Genomic DNA, 16,686 nt, shown 5'->3' with positions numbered 1-16,686 from the left:
CAAGGAGATCTTTGTGACACCGTGGAACCTCCTGGAACCAAGGGCCCATTGTTTCACAGAGGAGCCTCATGGAACCAGAGGGGCCATTGTGACACTGCACAACCAGCAGAGCTGCTGGACCTTGTCACCTGTCACCTGCCCCTGCCCGCAGGAGGCACAGCAGAACCAGCAACTTGGGAGCCTCAGGAATGCCCCTCTGGGATCCATGGCACACACTCCAAGGGTCTGGAGTTCCAGGTTCCAGCAAGGAAAAGATGTTCCTGCCCTTGAAGGCAAAGCTCTTGAGAAGGGGTCGAAAGCCAAGTGGAGCAAGATCTTACAGTGACATTTCACTGCCAGCCGTCGTAACTTCACCCATGGTTGTCGTAGCTCATGGACTGGGAACAAAATCAGGGGAGGGTCTTTGGCTGGGAGCTGCCCTGGCTAAAGAGAGACACTGTGAGAGAAACAGAGCGGGCAAAGAAAGGCAGAAGAGAAAGGAGGACACAAACACAGTCAGCTGAGAAGGTGGCAGTCTGAAAACAGAACTGGAACGGACTGAAAATGAATGGGACAGAAGTCAGTCATTCTGAAAGTTTTATTTACTATCAAAACACCACCCACAGAGCCAGCCCTACACAATCCTGATCCCACCCCTCCAAATCTGGATCCCAGTCACCTTTCAACCCCATCTCACCCTGGAGGCTGTAGAATCGAGTAATTTTGGCATGGGACTGAGTTTTTTTGAGGTGGGAACAAGCCATTTTGAGGTGGGATTGAGCCCTTTTGGGGTAGGATTGAATTGTTTTCAGTGGGATTGAGTCATTTTGAGGTGATCCCTCTTGGCTTTTGGAGTGCAAAGAGATGGAGAACACTGCCCAAAATCCCCCAAGAACCCACAAATACTCCAGAATATGTCCCCAAACCCTAAATTCCCCCTCAAATACCTGTGAAATGGCGGGACTTCAAACATCTGTGATCAATTTCTTTCTTTTTAGTCCTATTTTGGGTGTTTTTAAGTGATGAGGATGAATCAGAAGACAATTAGGGCCAAAATAAAAGGATAACCAGCCAGGGGTCTTCCCAATATGGATCACAGGGAATGTGGGCCACCAGGGCTTTTCCCAGTGTGGCTCCTGCAAAAAGGGATGAGGTTGGAGCCGGGCACGAAGCTCTTCCCACAGTCGGGGCACTTGCAGGGCTTCCCTTACTGGTGCCTCCGTTGGTGTCTGGTCAAGGTAGAGGTGTGGGTGAAGCTCTTCCCACATGCCTCACACTCGTAGGGCTTCTCCCTGGTGTGGATGCGCCGGTGGATGATGAGGCCAGAGTTTTGCTTGAAGCCCTTCCCGCAGTCAGGGCAGCGGAAGGGCCTCTCCTCTGTGTGAATCTGGTGGTGCAGGAAGAGACTGGAGGGGGTCTGAAACCTCTTCCCACACTCGGAACACTCGTAGGGCTTCTCCCCAGTGTGGATCTTTTTATGGACGGTCAGGTTGCCGCGCTGGCTGAAGCTCTTCCCACATTCCAAGCACTTGTATGGCCTTTCCCCAGTGTGGATGTTCTGGTGGAAGATCAGGTTGGTGCTCTGGCTGAAGCTCTTCCCACACTCCTCACACTCGTAGGGGCGTTCCCCAGTGTGGATCATCTGGTGGCGGATGAGGTGGAAGCTCCGGCTGAAGCTCATCCCACATTCCTCACACTCGTAGGGTCTCTCCCCAGTGTGGATGCGCCGGTGTCTGACAAGGTGGGAGTTTTGTGTGAAGCCCTTCCTGCAGTCGGGGCAGCGGAAGGGCCTCTCCTCTGTGTGAATCCGCTGGTGCAGGAGGAGACTGGAACTGGTCTGAAACCTCTTCCCACACTCGGAACACTCGTGGGGCCTCTCTCCCGTGTGGATCATCTGGTGGCGGAGCAGGGTGGAGTTGTCTCTGAAGCCCTTCCCGCATTCCCCACACTCATAGGGCCGTTCCCCAGTATGGATCATGTGGTGGCGGATCAGGGTGGAGCTGCATCTGAAGCCCTTCCCACACTCCCCACACTCATAGGGCCGTTCCCCAGTGTGGATCATTTGGTGGCGGAGCAGGGTGGAGCTGTGGCTGAAGCTCTTCCCACATTCCCCACACTCGTAGGGCTTCTCCCCAGCGTGAAGCTGCTCGTGAACCACCAGATCCGAGCTCCGGCTCGATCTGCAGCCACCTTCCTGGCACAGGGTGGGTCTTTCCTCCTCAGAGCACCCTGGGCTGGGTTTGCAGCCCCTCCTCCTGTGGCATCTCCGGGCATTTTCCTCCCCATTGGATTCCTGCGCCAGGGAGCTGCTCAAAACGGCCTCTTCCACCAGGTTCTGCTGCAGGGATTTGTCCTCCCTGGGCTCCATCCTCAGCTCCTTGTCTGGGGAGGAAGGAGAGGATGGGATTTGCCTCCGTGCCACAGGGAAGGGCAAGGAGATCCCCCCAGTCCGTCCCCGGCAGGACGGCGTTGGCAGCGGGGTTGTCCTGCAGCCGGGGGCAATGCTGGGCTGGGAGATGGAGCAGGAGAGAGGGAAAAGGGGCCGTGACTTCCTCCTCACCTGCCTGGGTGTCCCGGGGCATCTTCCTCTTCCTCGCAGCCTCCTCCTATATCTGGCCAAGGCTTGGGAATGGGAAATCCTGGTTTGGGGGAAAACAAGGGATAAGCACGTTGAGTTTGAAGGTCCCTCTGCCCAAGTCCATCTCTAGAAGTCACCAGGCATTGTGTGTCCATAAAAATCTGCTCTGAAAAAGCCTCCCAGGAGTTCCCTGTCTCTGCCCTCCTCGTTGGTGTTCGGGGTTCCCCCCTGTCCCAGCTGCTGGGGGTCACGCTTGTATTGGGGGTCCCCCTCTCTACTTGGTCCCCGCCCTCCCCAGGCTGCTGGGAGCCCCAGGAATCCAAAAAGCTCCCCCCTCTTGTGTCTCCCCACTTAGGAATGCTGGGGGTGATGGGCTCCAAGGAGTCCCCCCTGCCCCTCTCCAGGCTGTTGAGGGTCCTGTGAATCGCGGCGCTCCCCCCTCTCTGGGCTCCCCACTTTGGGGTCCTGGGGGTCACAGGGCTCTGCTCCTCCAGACTGCCTCTGCCAGCAGCCACCACTGGGACCCCCCCAATGTCCCCCCAAGGGGCATTTTCTGCTCAGCTTTGGAGTTCTTCATTCTCCAAACATCCCCCTGCAAAAAAAAACCCAACCCAGGATTTCTGGGCCAGGCTCCCCCTTCCCGGCCACCTGAGTGATGGGGGGTGATGATCCCATGGGTGGGGGGCTGTGAATTCAGGGAGTGCTCGACCTCGTGCTTCCTTCTCCTTTTCTTGATCCTCCTTTGTCCCTCCTCTTCCACCCAGGGCTTCTTAAGTGCATTTATAATAGCTGCACATAGGGACATGTACCGGTAGACTGCTTTTTCTCCCGTGGCAGCTGCTTCCCCGAGCCATTGCACAACACGTGCCCAAAATCCAGTGTCCTGCACATGTTCAGCAGCAGCGGCAGGGAAGTAGTATGAGATCCACCCTATAAAGCGCTTTGGAAGTCCCTTAGAAAACTTAAATCATAACTTAGAAGAATACCCACCACCGAGACATAAAAACTCTGCTGAGCATGTGACAGTTTATTTCCCATGGCTCGTATCCTCCCCTCACCGGTGTAAAACAAAAAAAGAAAAAGAACTGCGAGTATATTCCACCCCCGTCTGGAGCCACCCGCAGTGCACGCCAAACTGAGTATCTTCTCTGGGAAAGAATGTGGAAAAAGGCACTGCGAGATCTTCTTGCTTCCTACCAAAGCGATGCCCAACTTGCAGTGCTTACTTTAGATCACCTTTGCAGGGAAAAGGATTGGACTAAGCCCCAAGATCAGGCTGCTAATGAATCAGTCCTGCAAGACCTCAAGCAGGCTGCTCAGAGAGCTCTGTCCCTTACTCCCAGCACTGCTGCCCCAAAAACCCACTTCACACAAGTCCTGCAAGGGCAATCATAACCCTTTGTAGAGTTTGTAGAGCGCCTCACACAGGCCGTTCGCTCGCAGACAGAGGGGCATGAATTCCAACAGCAGCTGCTGACGGAGTTGGCCCACTCTAACACAAACGAAGCCTGCAAGGCAGTTCTCAGAGCCCTACCTTTAGATCCTTTTCCCACCTTAGATCTCATGGTAGAAACCTGTGTGAAGTTGGTGTCAATCACCTCCGAAATTCAAAATAATAAAAGCAGAGGGGTAGTGGGGGTGGTGAGTCAATGAGGGAAGCCTCCACCCCAGAGCAGGTGTCATCGCTGTGGGAAGCTGGGGCACTGGGCAAAGGGATGCAAAGAACCCCGGGCAGTAACACCTGTGCCTGAGCCTTTCATTCCAGGTTCGGGCCACCTGGGGCAGGGATGTTGCTGCAGCCACTGACCGAACACCCAAGCACCACCCTTGGGAAACTGAACAAGCAGCACGATACAGCTCCGCGTGAGGACATAAATGGAGCTGCTGTATCATCAAAAAAGGACAATTTACAGGACTGGACAGAAGCTGAGCTAGTTGATGCAGCAGTTCAGTTTTACACCTGGAAGCTGGGGAAGACAGTGCCCATCACCCTGACCTCCAGCCTCCTCGTTAAACAAACTGGTGATAGACTTGTTCTGGCCCAAGTGGCAATACCCATCCCGCTGGAGTCAGACACGTTTATTACAGGACTTGCAGCACTGGATCACCCGGGAGCTGAAGTCTTCCCGTCCATCCCCTTACCACCAGTGGTGGGGGAGAGGTGCTTGTGTTCCTGGTTGAGTGTCATCATGCTCCTCTTTTTATTCCAGAAGGTGCTACGATCACACAAGGACGAGTCATCCCGAAAGGTTGCCTAACAAACCAGCAAGAGGCACAAGCGTTCTGGGCAGAAGTGATGGGACCCAACTGGCCAACCCTTGAGTGTGAGTTGAGCCAAGGGGGTGAGTGAGTTCGCATGCCAGGTATGATGGATACGGGGGCAGACATCACTGTGATCTCTTGCAGAGAGTTGCCCCAGGCATGGGAACTTGAACCCACCTGAAGTGGCTGGGAACACTGCTGGGACTGGGGGTAAAGCTACAGCTTTAAGGAGCACCCAAAATGTGACCATCCAAGGCCCGGAAGGAAATTTGCCTACCATCCGGCCTTTTGTTATTGACGCAGAGTTTACCCTGTGGAGTAGAGATACCTTGTCCCACTGGGGAACTCGAGCTGTTATTCCAGCAGCCCAGGGTTTTTAGGGCGGGCCACTGTTGAGTGCGACCACCCACGCAGTAATTGGCTGCCTAACATGCCCGTATGGGAAGAACAGTGGCTGGTATCCATCGAGAAACTTCGCGCTCTCATTTCCCTCGTGGAAGAGCAACTTGCCAAGGGCCACATAGTCCCAACTAATAGCCCTTGGAATTCCCCTGTGTTTGTTCTCCCAAAACCGAAATGAAACGGAAGGACGCTTTTGCACAATCTGTGTAAAATTAACGCAGTCATGGAGGATATGGGACCCCTACAACCAGGCATGCCTTCACCATCAATGCTCCCTCATATGTGGAAGCTAGCTGTCATAGACATCAAAGACTGCTTCTTCCACATACCTCTGCACCCCAGCAATGCTCCTAGATTTGCCTTCTCAGTGCCATCTGTTAATCGGCAAGTCCCCATGTGCAGATATCATTGGACAGTGCTGCCTCAGGGCATGAAAAACAGCCCCAGCATTTGCCATTGGTATGCTGTGCGGGTCCTGTCCCCTGTCCGGAAACAGGCTCCAGAGGCAATCATCCTCCATTACATGGATGACGTCCTTGTGTGTGCCCCAGACGAAACATGCTTAGACTTAACCCTAGATCTAACAATCTGAGCAACTGAAGCTGCAGGTTTTGTAGTCCATCCTGACAAGGTCCAGCGCTTGTGCCCCCTGACCTACCTTGGCCTCCAGATCCGTGAGACAACCATCGCTCCCCAACAGCTTGCCATAGCTGACGAGCCCCGGACCCTTCGCGACCTGCAGCAACTGTGTGGTACAGTGAACTGGGTCTGGCCCCTGTTAGGGATCTCCACAGAAAGCCTCAGCCCCCTCTTTAACCTGCTGCGAGGCGATGGTGCGTTGGACTCTCCCCGATCCCTAACCCCAGAGGTGCAGGAGGCCCTTGGTAAGGTCCAGAAAGCTCTTTCCACCAAGCAGGCACACTGGATGGAACCAGGCCTGCAGTTCAAATTCATAATTATGGGCCAGCTACCACACTTGCAAGGCCTTACTTTTCAGCGGGACGAGAGGATCAAGGACCCCCTCTTAATCATAGAGTGGGTGTTCTTGCCTCACCAGCCGTCCAAAAGCATTACCACACCACAAGAATTGACGGCGCAACTGATAAGGAAGGCCAGCTCTTGCCTCTGCGTTCTCGCAGGGTGCGAATTCTCGTGCATTTACATGCCATTCAAATTAGATGATGTTGATTTCGCTCTACAGAGCAGCGAGTGCCTGCAGTTTGCCCTAGATAGTTACTCAGGAAAACTCTCTAGCCACCATCTGCCACACCAATTGTTTAATGTGAATTTCAAATTGGTCCCGAAATTGTTTCGAAGCAACAAACCGCTTTGAGCCCTGACAGTTTTCAAAGATGGGTCAGGGGCTTCTCACAGATCTGTTCTGACTTGGAGAAATCCCCAAACATCCGAGTGGGAAAAAGACATTGAAGTAGTTGAGGGATCTCCTCAAATTGCAGAGTTAGCCACAGTAGTCAGAGCCTTCGAGCGATTCCAAAAGGAACCAATAAACATTGTCACTGATTCAGCCTATGTGGCTGGAGTGGTAGAGAGAGCAGAGCACTCAATGCTCAAAGAAGTTTCAAATCCTAAATTATATCACGTGCTCTCGCAGCTCGTCTTTTTGCTGTCCCACCGAGAGCAACCCTATTATGTCATGTACGTGAGGTTGTATGCCGACCTCTCCGGTCCTATTGTTGAAGGGAACAGGAATGCTGACGCCTTGGCAGCCCCAGTACAACTGGCATCACTACCGGGAATGTTCAACAAGCTAAGTTGAGCCATCGATTCTACCATCAAAACGTCCCGGCTTTGGTCCGCATGTTCCATCTCTCGCATGACCAAGCTAAGGCCATTGTGGCGACTTGTCCTGACTGCCAGAAATATCAGATCCCATCGCTAGGGTCTGGTGTGTGTCCACGTGGTCTCAATAGCTGCCAGCTGTGGCAGACTGACGTGACTCACGTCCCCGAATTCGGGAGGTCTAAGTATGTCCACATCTCAGTAGACACCTTCTCAAGAGCAGTTTTTGCCTCTTCTCATTGTGGGGAGAAGGCAAAAGATGTCATCAAACACTTTCTGTTGGCATTTGCCATTCTGGGGGTGCCAGCAGAAATCAAGACAGACAACAGACCAGCATACGTCTCGAAGAACCTCCACCAGTTCTTCGACACGTGGGGAATTAAGCACACTACAGGTATCCCTTATTCTCCCACGGGCCAATCTATAGTTGAGCATACCCATCAGACGCTCAAAAGAGTCCTTGCCCAGCAGTGAGGAGGAGCAGAGACTAATTCGCCCATTGAGAGACTCTGCAGGGCTCTCTTCACCATTAACTTTTTAAATTGTTCCTTCAAAGAGCCTGGCCCCCCCGGTATAACGGCACATTAAAAATTCGACCACAACTAAACTAAAAGAAAATCCATCTGTGCTGGTCAAAGACCCTGAGACTCACAAAGTTGAGGGCCTGTTCAAGTTACTAGCTTGGGGGAGGGGATATGCCGCCGTGTCGACCCCAGCTCGACCAAAGTGGGTGCTGGCAAAGTTCGTCAAACTGCACCTGACCTCACTGAACAGCGACGACCCCAAAGCCACCACCTGGAAGAGGTGCCCACACCAGATGCCATCTGAAGAAGAACTTGCGGCCCTCTTCCTGCTGTTCCCTTTCCCTGAATGTTTTCCCTTTTCCCCTACTCTCTAACTTCCCACACCTACCTCCATTTGCTTCGAAATAATAAAAAAGGGGGAGATGTTGCAGTGAACCATGACCAACCCCAGAGCCAGCCCCAAAAGCCTTGAGCATTCATAAGGCTGCGAAAAATACATAAATCCGTGCCTTACCTTTTAGCTATGTATCTCCCTTCCCCATATCCGGCTGCTTTCCCAGAGGGATCTAGGTTCTTCTCTGAGTTATTCGGTCGCTGATTGGTCTCTGTTGCTCCTTCCCACCCACCCCTGCTCCCAGTTGCTGTAGCCCCCTCTCCCCACCCCGGTAACACTCCCTAGCTGAGGTATCATTAGTTACTGTGTGTTTTCCACACCTGTTTGTCGGGGTACAAAAATAGCTCAGCGAGCCACCTGGTGGTCTCTCCTCGTGGGTTCTCACCCTGCAATAAACCTCCTGCTCCCACGAGAGGCCCTCCGTTTTATCCTACCTCCTTTGCACACATCAGCCATCGGGAGCCAGGGCGAACCCATGCCGGTGGTTCGCCCACCTCCCTGGGCCAGGATGGGACTCCACCTGTCCTCGCTTGGGGCAGGCAGCAGTTTGCTCTGTACCAGGACAATGTGCTAGCTCAGGAAGGTACCACTGCAACTGGCACTGCACTGAGGGTGACTGGGAGTGGCTGTGAGACACTGGGATCACACTGGAAGCTGCTCAGGGCATCAAGGAGTGACTGGGAACATGCTGGGAGCAACTGGGATGCACTGGGAGAGATTGAAACCACAGTGGGGGTAACTGGGAGCAACTGGAACCACACTGGATGATAATGGGAGCAGCTGTGCCCATGCTGGGGTCGTACTGGCATCCCATTGGAACTGACTGGGATCATACTGGGAGTGACTGAAATAGTACTGGCAATATCTGAGAGTGCCTGGGATCCTACTGGAATCAGACTGGGAGTGACTGGAAAGGTTCTGGCCGTGACTGGAACCATACTGGAAGAGACTGGGAGAAACTGGGCCCAGCCTGGGAGTGACAGGGAGTCACTCTGGGCATGACTGGAATAATACTGGGAGTATCTGGGAATGACTGGGATCATACTGGGGGTGACTGGGTGCAACTGGGATCATACTGGAAGTGGCAGGAAGTGACTGGGATCATATTGGAGGCTACTGGGATCATAATGGGGTTGACAGGGAGTTTGGGGCAACTGGCATCGTACTGAGGGTGACTGGGATCATCCTGGAAATGACTGGAACCATACTGGGAGTGACTTGGTGTCCTATTGGATCGTCCTGGGAGCCACTGGGATTATAGTGGGTGTGAATGGAACCTGACTGGGGGTTACTGGGAGCTACTGGACTCATGTTGGGAAGAAAATGGGGACACATTGGGAGCAACTGAGAACAACTGGAAGGTACTGGAACCATGCTGAGGGGACTGAGACCACAACTGGGACAACTGGGACCATACTGGGAGCAGCTGGGACCACACTTTGGGACACCGACAGAAACTGGGATTGCCCTGGAGGTAAGTGGGAGAAACTGGGAAAGACTGAGATCATTCTGAGGTAACTAGAACCTTACTGGGGCAACTGGGAGTGCCTGGGAATGACTAGGAGCATGCTGAGGGCAACTGGGATGTACTGAGATTGTCTGTAACCATACTGGAGTGACTGGAACCACAATGGGAACAGCTGGGACCATGCTGGGGGGCAACTGGGAGTGACTGGATCTACACTGGGGGCAACTGGGATGACTGGGACCATGCTGAGAGGGACTGGGACTATCCTAGGGGCAAATGGATTCATACGGGGAGGAACTGGGAACAACTGGAACTACTCTGGAGGCAACTGGGTTCATACTGGGACCACAGTGGGAGCAACTGGATCCATTCTGGGTGAGACTGGGATCACACTGAGGGTGACTGGAGTCATATTGGGAGTGACTAGGAGTGGCTGTGAGCAACTGGAATCATGATGAAAGTAACTGGGAGGAGGTGGGAGTGACTGGGAGCATGCTGGGAGTGACAGGGATATACTGGGAGAGACAGGGAGTCACAGGGATCATACTGGAGGCTCTTGGGGTCACACTGGCATTGACAGGGAGTGACTGGGATCACACTGGTGGCCACTGGCACCATACTGGGAGTGACTGGGAGTGACTGGGATCATAGTGGGAGTAGCTACAATCACACTGGGTTATAGTGGGTGTGATTGGACCCTGGCTGGGGGTTACTGGGAGCTGCCAGGCCCATGCTGGGAGCCACCTGTGCACACGCTGGGAGGAACTGGGAGCAACTGGGAATGGCAGGGTGTGTGGAGGCCGGTGGGCCTGCTGGACAAGGAACCAAAGGAGTCCTACGGTGGGATAAGTCCTCGGTCCCTTTCCAGCTCATGGGGACTGAAAAACTTCCCCAGAATGCTTTGTTCTGTTCTCTTCAGGCACCCCAGTTCTGCTCCCCTCCTTGGCTCCCTTGGCCGCCACAGCCCTGGTTACCTGATACCCCCTCAGAGTTTCCCCAATGAGTTCCTTTACCCTGGGCCCCCCATTGCTCTGCCCCGGGACTTCTCTGAGACCTTGCACGAGTGTGGATGCATTAAAGCCCTCCTGCAAACCCTTCTGCGAAAACTCTTCTTGCTCCTTCATCCTCGGACTGTTTCGCTGGCGATCCGTGGCTGTGTGCAATGTGCCGGCTGCACTGAGAGGCTTTCTTGGAGGCGCTTTGGGGAAGCTCGTGACATGACACCAGACAACAGAAACGCCACCAGGGTGCATGCTGGTGACAACTGGGATGTACTGGGAGTGACTGGGATGATACTGGGGGCAACTGAACCATGCTGAGGTAACTGGGAGTGCCTGGGAATGACTACAAGAATGTTCAGAATAACTGGGATATACTGGGAGTGCCTGAGACCATTTGGGTGGGGACTGCAACCACACTGGGAGCAACTGGGAATGTGCTGGGGGCAACTGGGACCAAGCTTGAGGCAACTTGGGGGCAAGTGGAAGTGACTGGGGCCTTGCTGAGAAAGACTGCCTTCATACTGGGACTGACTGGGACTATGCTAGGGGCAACTGGGAGAACTGGGAACACACTGGACAAAAGCTGGAGGAGGAACTGGGAGCAACTGCGAGCGTGCTGGGGGAAAATGGTATCATAACAGAGTGATGGGGAGCGACTGGGCTCATACTCGGAGCAACAGGGATCATGCAGGGAGAGAGGGGAAGTGACCACGATCATACTGGGACTGACTGGGCTCCTACTGGGAGCAGCCACCTCCGGGCCCCGGGACCTCGGAGCCCCTTTCCCGGCCATGCCGCCCCTGCAGCCCCCAGACCCCCCCGCCGGGGTCCCGCCAATCCCAGGGCTCCCCCCTCTCGGGCTCCCCGCTTTGGGCTCCTGGGGCTCTCCTCTCTCTGGGGTCCCGCTTACGGAAGCCGGGGCTCCCGGGGCTCCCCAAAACCGGTGTCCCCCCGCCCCCGCCGGCCCCGCGCGCTCCCCACGGGGCCCCGGCAGAGATCGGAGGGCCCGGCCCGGGAAGCCCAACCCCCACCGCGGGGGGACCCGCATCCCCCCGCTCCCACCGGGGCTCTGCCGCCACCGCCACCGGCACCCCCAAAAACACCTCCCGGGGACCCCCGATGTCCCCTCGAGCGGCACCTCCGGGATGGGGGGCGATGGTCCCGGGGGGCTGCGAGTTCAGCGAGCGCTGGAGCCGCGTGATCCCGCCTCTCCTCCTCTCTTCCAGCTTCCCGCTGCCGCTCCGCCTCTTCCTCCCTCCTCCTGCTCCTCTTCCTCCTGCCGCCCGTCCTAATCCCACCTCCCCCGCCTCCCTCCCTCCTCCTCGTCCTCCTCCTGCCCCGTTCCCGAGCCCCTCGCAGCCCGCGGGAGCAGCGGGGATGGAGCCGGGACAGGTCGGGATGGGCAGCGCGGGGCTCTCGGCTGCTCCCACCCGCTGGGGGCGGGGGAACCCAGCCCGGGGAAAAGGAGAGGGAAACTGGGAACATTGGGGGCTGCAGATCCAAACTGGGCCTTGCTGGGGACCCTGGCTGGGGACTTGCAGCCCTTGGGGCTCCTCTCGGGAGCCTGGAGAGCCGGGAGGGGGAACGCAGAGAGGGCTGGGGGATGCCAGTGGCACCACTGGCAGTACTGGGCACTGGTTTGTACTGGGATCATACTGGGATCATAGTGGGAGCAGCTGAGCCCATGCTGGGGGAGACTGCAATGACACTGAGGGAGACTGGGATCATACTAGGAGTGAGTAGGATCCTGTGGGGGGTAATGGAGAGACCATGTTGGGGCCAAATGTGATATACTGGGAGTGAGTGGGATCATGCTGAGGGTGACTGGGAGCAGCTGGGAGAAACTGGGATCATGCTAGGAGCAACTGGGAGGAACTGGGAGGAACTGGGTGCATGCTGGGAGTGATTGGAAGCAACTGGGCTTATACTGCGATGAACTGGGGTAACTGGGATCATGCTGGAGGTGGCTGGGATCATACGGGCAGTGAGTGCGACTATGTTGAGGCTGACTGGGAGTGGTTGTGAGCAAATGGGATCATGCTGGAAGGAACTGGGAGTGACTGGGAATATGCTGGAGGGAACTGGGGTACACTGAGAGAAACTGGGAATGACTGGAACTAAAGCACGGGTGAAAGAGAGCAACTGGAACCTTGTGGGGTGCAACTGGTTCATACTGGCAGTGACTGGGAGCACACTGGTGTCACATTTGGATCATATTGGGAACAACTGGACTAATACTGGGAGTATCTGAGAATGACTGGGAGCACACCATGCATATCATCCCCCATACTGGGAGTGACTGGGAGAAACTGGGAGCATGCTGGGAGCAAATAGCATCCTACTGGGACTGACTGGGTTGATCTAGCTGGAGGCAACTGCGACCATACTGGGAGTGACTGGAAGCAATTGGGATTATACTGGGACTATACTGGGAGTGCTGGCATGTGACTGGGATAGTACTGGTGGTGACTGGGATCATATTGGTCTTGAAAGGGAGCAACTGGGGTCACACTTTGGGTTACTGGGAGAAACCAAGAGAAACTGAGATGATGCTGGAGGTAACTGGCAGTAACCTGGAACGGCTGGATGCGTGCTGGAGACAACTGGGATATTGTGGGCATGACTGGGATCATACTGGGATAACTAACACCTCACTGGGGCTGCTGTGAGTGCCTGGGAATGACTACGGACATGCTGAGAGTAACTGGGATATACTGAGAGTATCTGTAACCATACTGGGGGTGACTGGAACCACACTGGGAACAACCACGACCATGGTGGGTGAGACTGGGATCACTGAGTGTGACTGGAATCATATTAGGATTGACTGGGAGTGGCTGTGAGTGACTTGAATCATACTGGGATATACTGGAAGTGGGTGTATGCAACTGGAATTATGCTGAAAACAACTGGGAAGAGGTGGGAGTGACTGGGAGCATGCTGGGGGCAATTGGGATATACTGGGAGAGACAGGGAGTCACAGGGATCATACTGGGAGTGGCTACAATCACACTGGGATCATCCTGGCTGTGAATGGACCCTGTGTGGGGGTTACTGGGAGCTGCCAGGCCCATGCTGGAAGCCCACTGGGGACACACTGGGAGGAACTGGGAATGACAGGGTGCATGCTGAGAGCAAATGAGGTGTATTAGGAGTGCCTGTAACCATACTGGTGGTGACTGGGAACATGCTGGGCTTGAGACACTTGAGCTGTTTGGAATCCCGAGGTACAGCGGCTCCTGGCTGTGGCCCAGGCTCTAAGGCTGGGCTGTGTTTGTAGAAATGATTCTGCCTTTCTCAGTGACACCTGGGATCACCCAACAAACAACGAGAGTTGGAGAGACACAGATTGTCAGCAGGACACGGTCAGATCCTTAGGAGGCACAGGATGGGTGGGAAGTGATGGAATTTGGAGCACACGTTTGCCCCTGGGAGCATCAGGAGCACCATGGACACTGGGGGTATTAATGTTCCATCCCTCGTGCAAGGAGTCACCACTGGGAACCCAACTGTGGGGAAAGGTTAAAGGGGATGGAACTTGGAAACATCCCAGTGTGGGAACTACAGCAGGATGGATTTTAGAATCCATCTCTGCTCCGCAAAGATCTGCCTTTAGGAACAGACCAGCCACACACCATTGGGCTCTGCAAATGGAAACTTTAGTGAATGCAGCTCCTTTGGGGTTTGCTGAAATAAAGGAACAATTGCCAGCCCCAGCTAAAATGCCCTTACAGAGCAGATTGGCTTTAGCCCTATTCCAGTTACAGGGACAGGAGTATGTGGATTCTTGAACTGAAACAACAGCACTTCTTGTGTGCACATTCCAAATGGGATGCTGGATTGGATGATCAGGTAGAGAGGATAAAATCGGTTGCTGCATCCAGCAGGGAATTAAGGGGAGGGTTAGACAGTTACTGGTTGGATAAAATATTTGAAAGATTTGGATTTTCTCTGACTGATGGTTGGCCTCACTTTTGCAAAGTCTAACTGGGATCACAGCAATACTTGTGCTTATGACACTCCCTTTAAGCTGTGTAAAGAACATGGTTGTGAAAGCAACTGAGGAACTTGTGGGATGTGAGTAAAGGAGCAGAGTGAGGCTTACGAAGGCTTGAAGGGAGGAGAAGCTTCACAACCCTCCAAGGAGGGGAAATTTGCCAGATGAAAAATGGTTGGCACCTGGTGGGTTTATACAATGCTTATTCTCCAAAAGCCACTGGCCATAGAACCGCACAACGCTGATTCTGTAGGCAGCAACCAGCCCAGGTGTGCCAACTTTCACCAGTTCACCGGACAGTCAGGGGTCAGTCGCTTTGGGGTCAGCGACCACCAGGGACCCCCAAAGAGACCCCCAGGGCAGAAGGGGCAGATAGGACTGTGACACCACAAGATGCCTATGTGACAGCATGGAGTGGTCGTGTGACACCCCAGAACAGGCTGTGACATCACAGAGTGAGTTGTGACATCACAGGTTGGCTGTATGACATCATAGAGTCAGCTGTGTCGGCACAGAGGAGCTGTGTGATATCACAAGGAGGACTGTGACATCACAGATGGGTGCTGTAACATCACAGAGTGACTATGACATCACAGGGTGGCTGGGTAACATCACAGAATGAGCTGTGACATCACAGATGGCTGTGATATCCCAGGGCAGAGGTGTGACATCATAGAGTGGACTGTGACATCACTGAGTGTTTGTGACATCAGAGAGCAGGCTGTGACATCACAGAATGAGTTGTGACATCACCGGGTGGCTGTGTGACATCCCAGGGGGTTGGATGCCATGGCAACCCTCAGGACAGAGCAGTGCCGGGGCTGGTGCCAGCTACAATTGCAGTGACACTCGCTGATGCCCTCAGGTGCCATGGCAGCGGCCACAGGGACCCGTTCCTCACTTTGGTGCCATGTACACCAGCGCTTGGCCCCGCTGCCATGGGCATTGGCACGGTCACCTGCACTCAGGGCCCGTGGCCAGGCACTGCTGCCATGGACACAGGCATGGAGCCCTGGGCCACGGTCGGCTGCCGTGGCCACCAGCCCAAGGTCCCGTGTCCAGGGCCGGGGGCATGGAAAAGAACCCGTGGAGCCGTGGTGATGCTGGATGGCCATGGGGTGCTGCTGTGGGCTGAGGCAGAGAGAATTTCCTTGCCAGGCCTTTCTCTGGGGCTGTGTTTGGGTCTGTGCTGAGCACAGCGTTGATCACACAGAGATGGTTTTGTTCTTGCTGAGCTTGCACAGAGCCAAGGCCTTTCCAGCCCCTCGTCCAGCCACGCTCGGTGTGAGGAATGAGACAACTCTTAGAAAAATTAAAATAATTTATTAAAAACGGAAAAATTGAAAAATTACAAAAATCAGAAAAATATAAAAATTTGGGATTCTAGTGGCTCAAGAGGTATGCCCCAGGAGCGCAGGGATTAGAGATCTTCAGGCTTAAACAGCACTGGACCTCTGGTGGAAAAACAGTGCTGGGCTGACTTTTAGCTAATCCAAAAGTCAAGGAAAAATTATTAAAGGCTCCTAAATAGGAATAAGGCTTAAATGCCCAGCACTGATGTCCACGACACCTAAAATCTACGCCTGCTCTGAACCTGACGCGCTCTTTTATAGTGCCTTTGCTCCGCCCCAGTCCGCCCAGAGCCCGCCCACAGCACACCCCTTTGGTCCCAAGTGATTGGTGCTTCCCTTTTGACAGATCATCTCTGTCTACCAATAGCTCGTCGTTGTCAGGGGGGTAGTAGCAGCTGGAGTAAGGGTGGTAACATGTCCTCATTAAGATTCAGGTTGCCATGGAGCTTACTTACAGACCAACGGCCAAAGGTCTAAAAATAGCTTTTGGCTGTTAGAAACTGGGTTTTTGGGGGCTGGTTCTGAGACTAAGGTGCAAAGTAGAAACCCTTAAAAAAATATTAAAATACATCTAATACATCTTAAAACATTTGTAAAAGTATACAGTGAACATGGGAAAAACAACTCTTGCAGTGTACAAGTGGTTTAAAGTTTGAAAAGGGATTTTTAACTGGGACACTTTTAACTGGGGGATTTTAACTGGAACTGGTGCAGATAAACTGCTTTGAACAAGTGAAAACACTAATAGCAGAACTTGATATTTGTACCTGGACTGATGGGTGAACATTAACATTCAATTAAAACATTAACTAATTAAAGCACTTAACATGCAAAGATCAAGCTAATTAGGGATTTCATGTATGACACTCGGGAGGGGCTAGGGGTGAGGGGGAGCTTGGGAGGGGTCACAGCCAGGACAGGTGACCCCA

The 16,686-nt window shown here is 53.9% G+C and overlaps 1 protein-coding gene across 1 annotated transcript in view; it reads right to left on the bottom strand.

The window, feature by feature from the left end:
* Positions 1–559: 559 nt before the first annotated feature.
* LOC116439026 (zinc finger protein OZF-like) overlaps positions 560–16,686 on the bottom strand; it is a 365,981-nt gene continuing 349,854 nt past the window's right edge. The window contains exon 2 of the mRNA XM_032098085.1: positions 560–2,361. Coding sequence (XP_031953976.1) covers positions 1,187–2,361 — 1,175 coding nt within the window. The 3' untranslated portion in view covers positions 560–1,186. The remainder of the gene's footprint in view (positions 2,362–16,686) is intronic.

This window comes from Corvus moneduloides, unplaced genomic scaffold (genome assembly GCF_009650955.1).
Source record: "Corvus moneduloides isolate bCorMon1 unplaced genomic scaffold, bCorMon1.pri scaffold_89_arrow_ctg1, whole genome shotgun sequence".
NCBI classification, from domain to species: Eukaryota; Metazoa; Chordata; class Aves; order Passeriformes; family Corvidae; genus Corvus; species Corvus moneduloides.
This window is presented reverse-complemented; position numbering and strand designations above follow the sequence as displayed.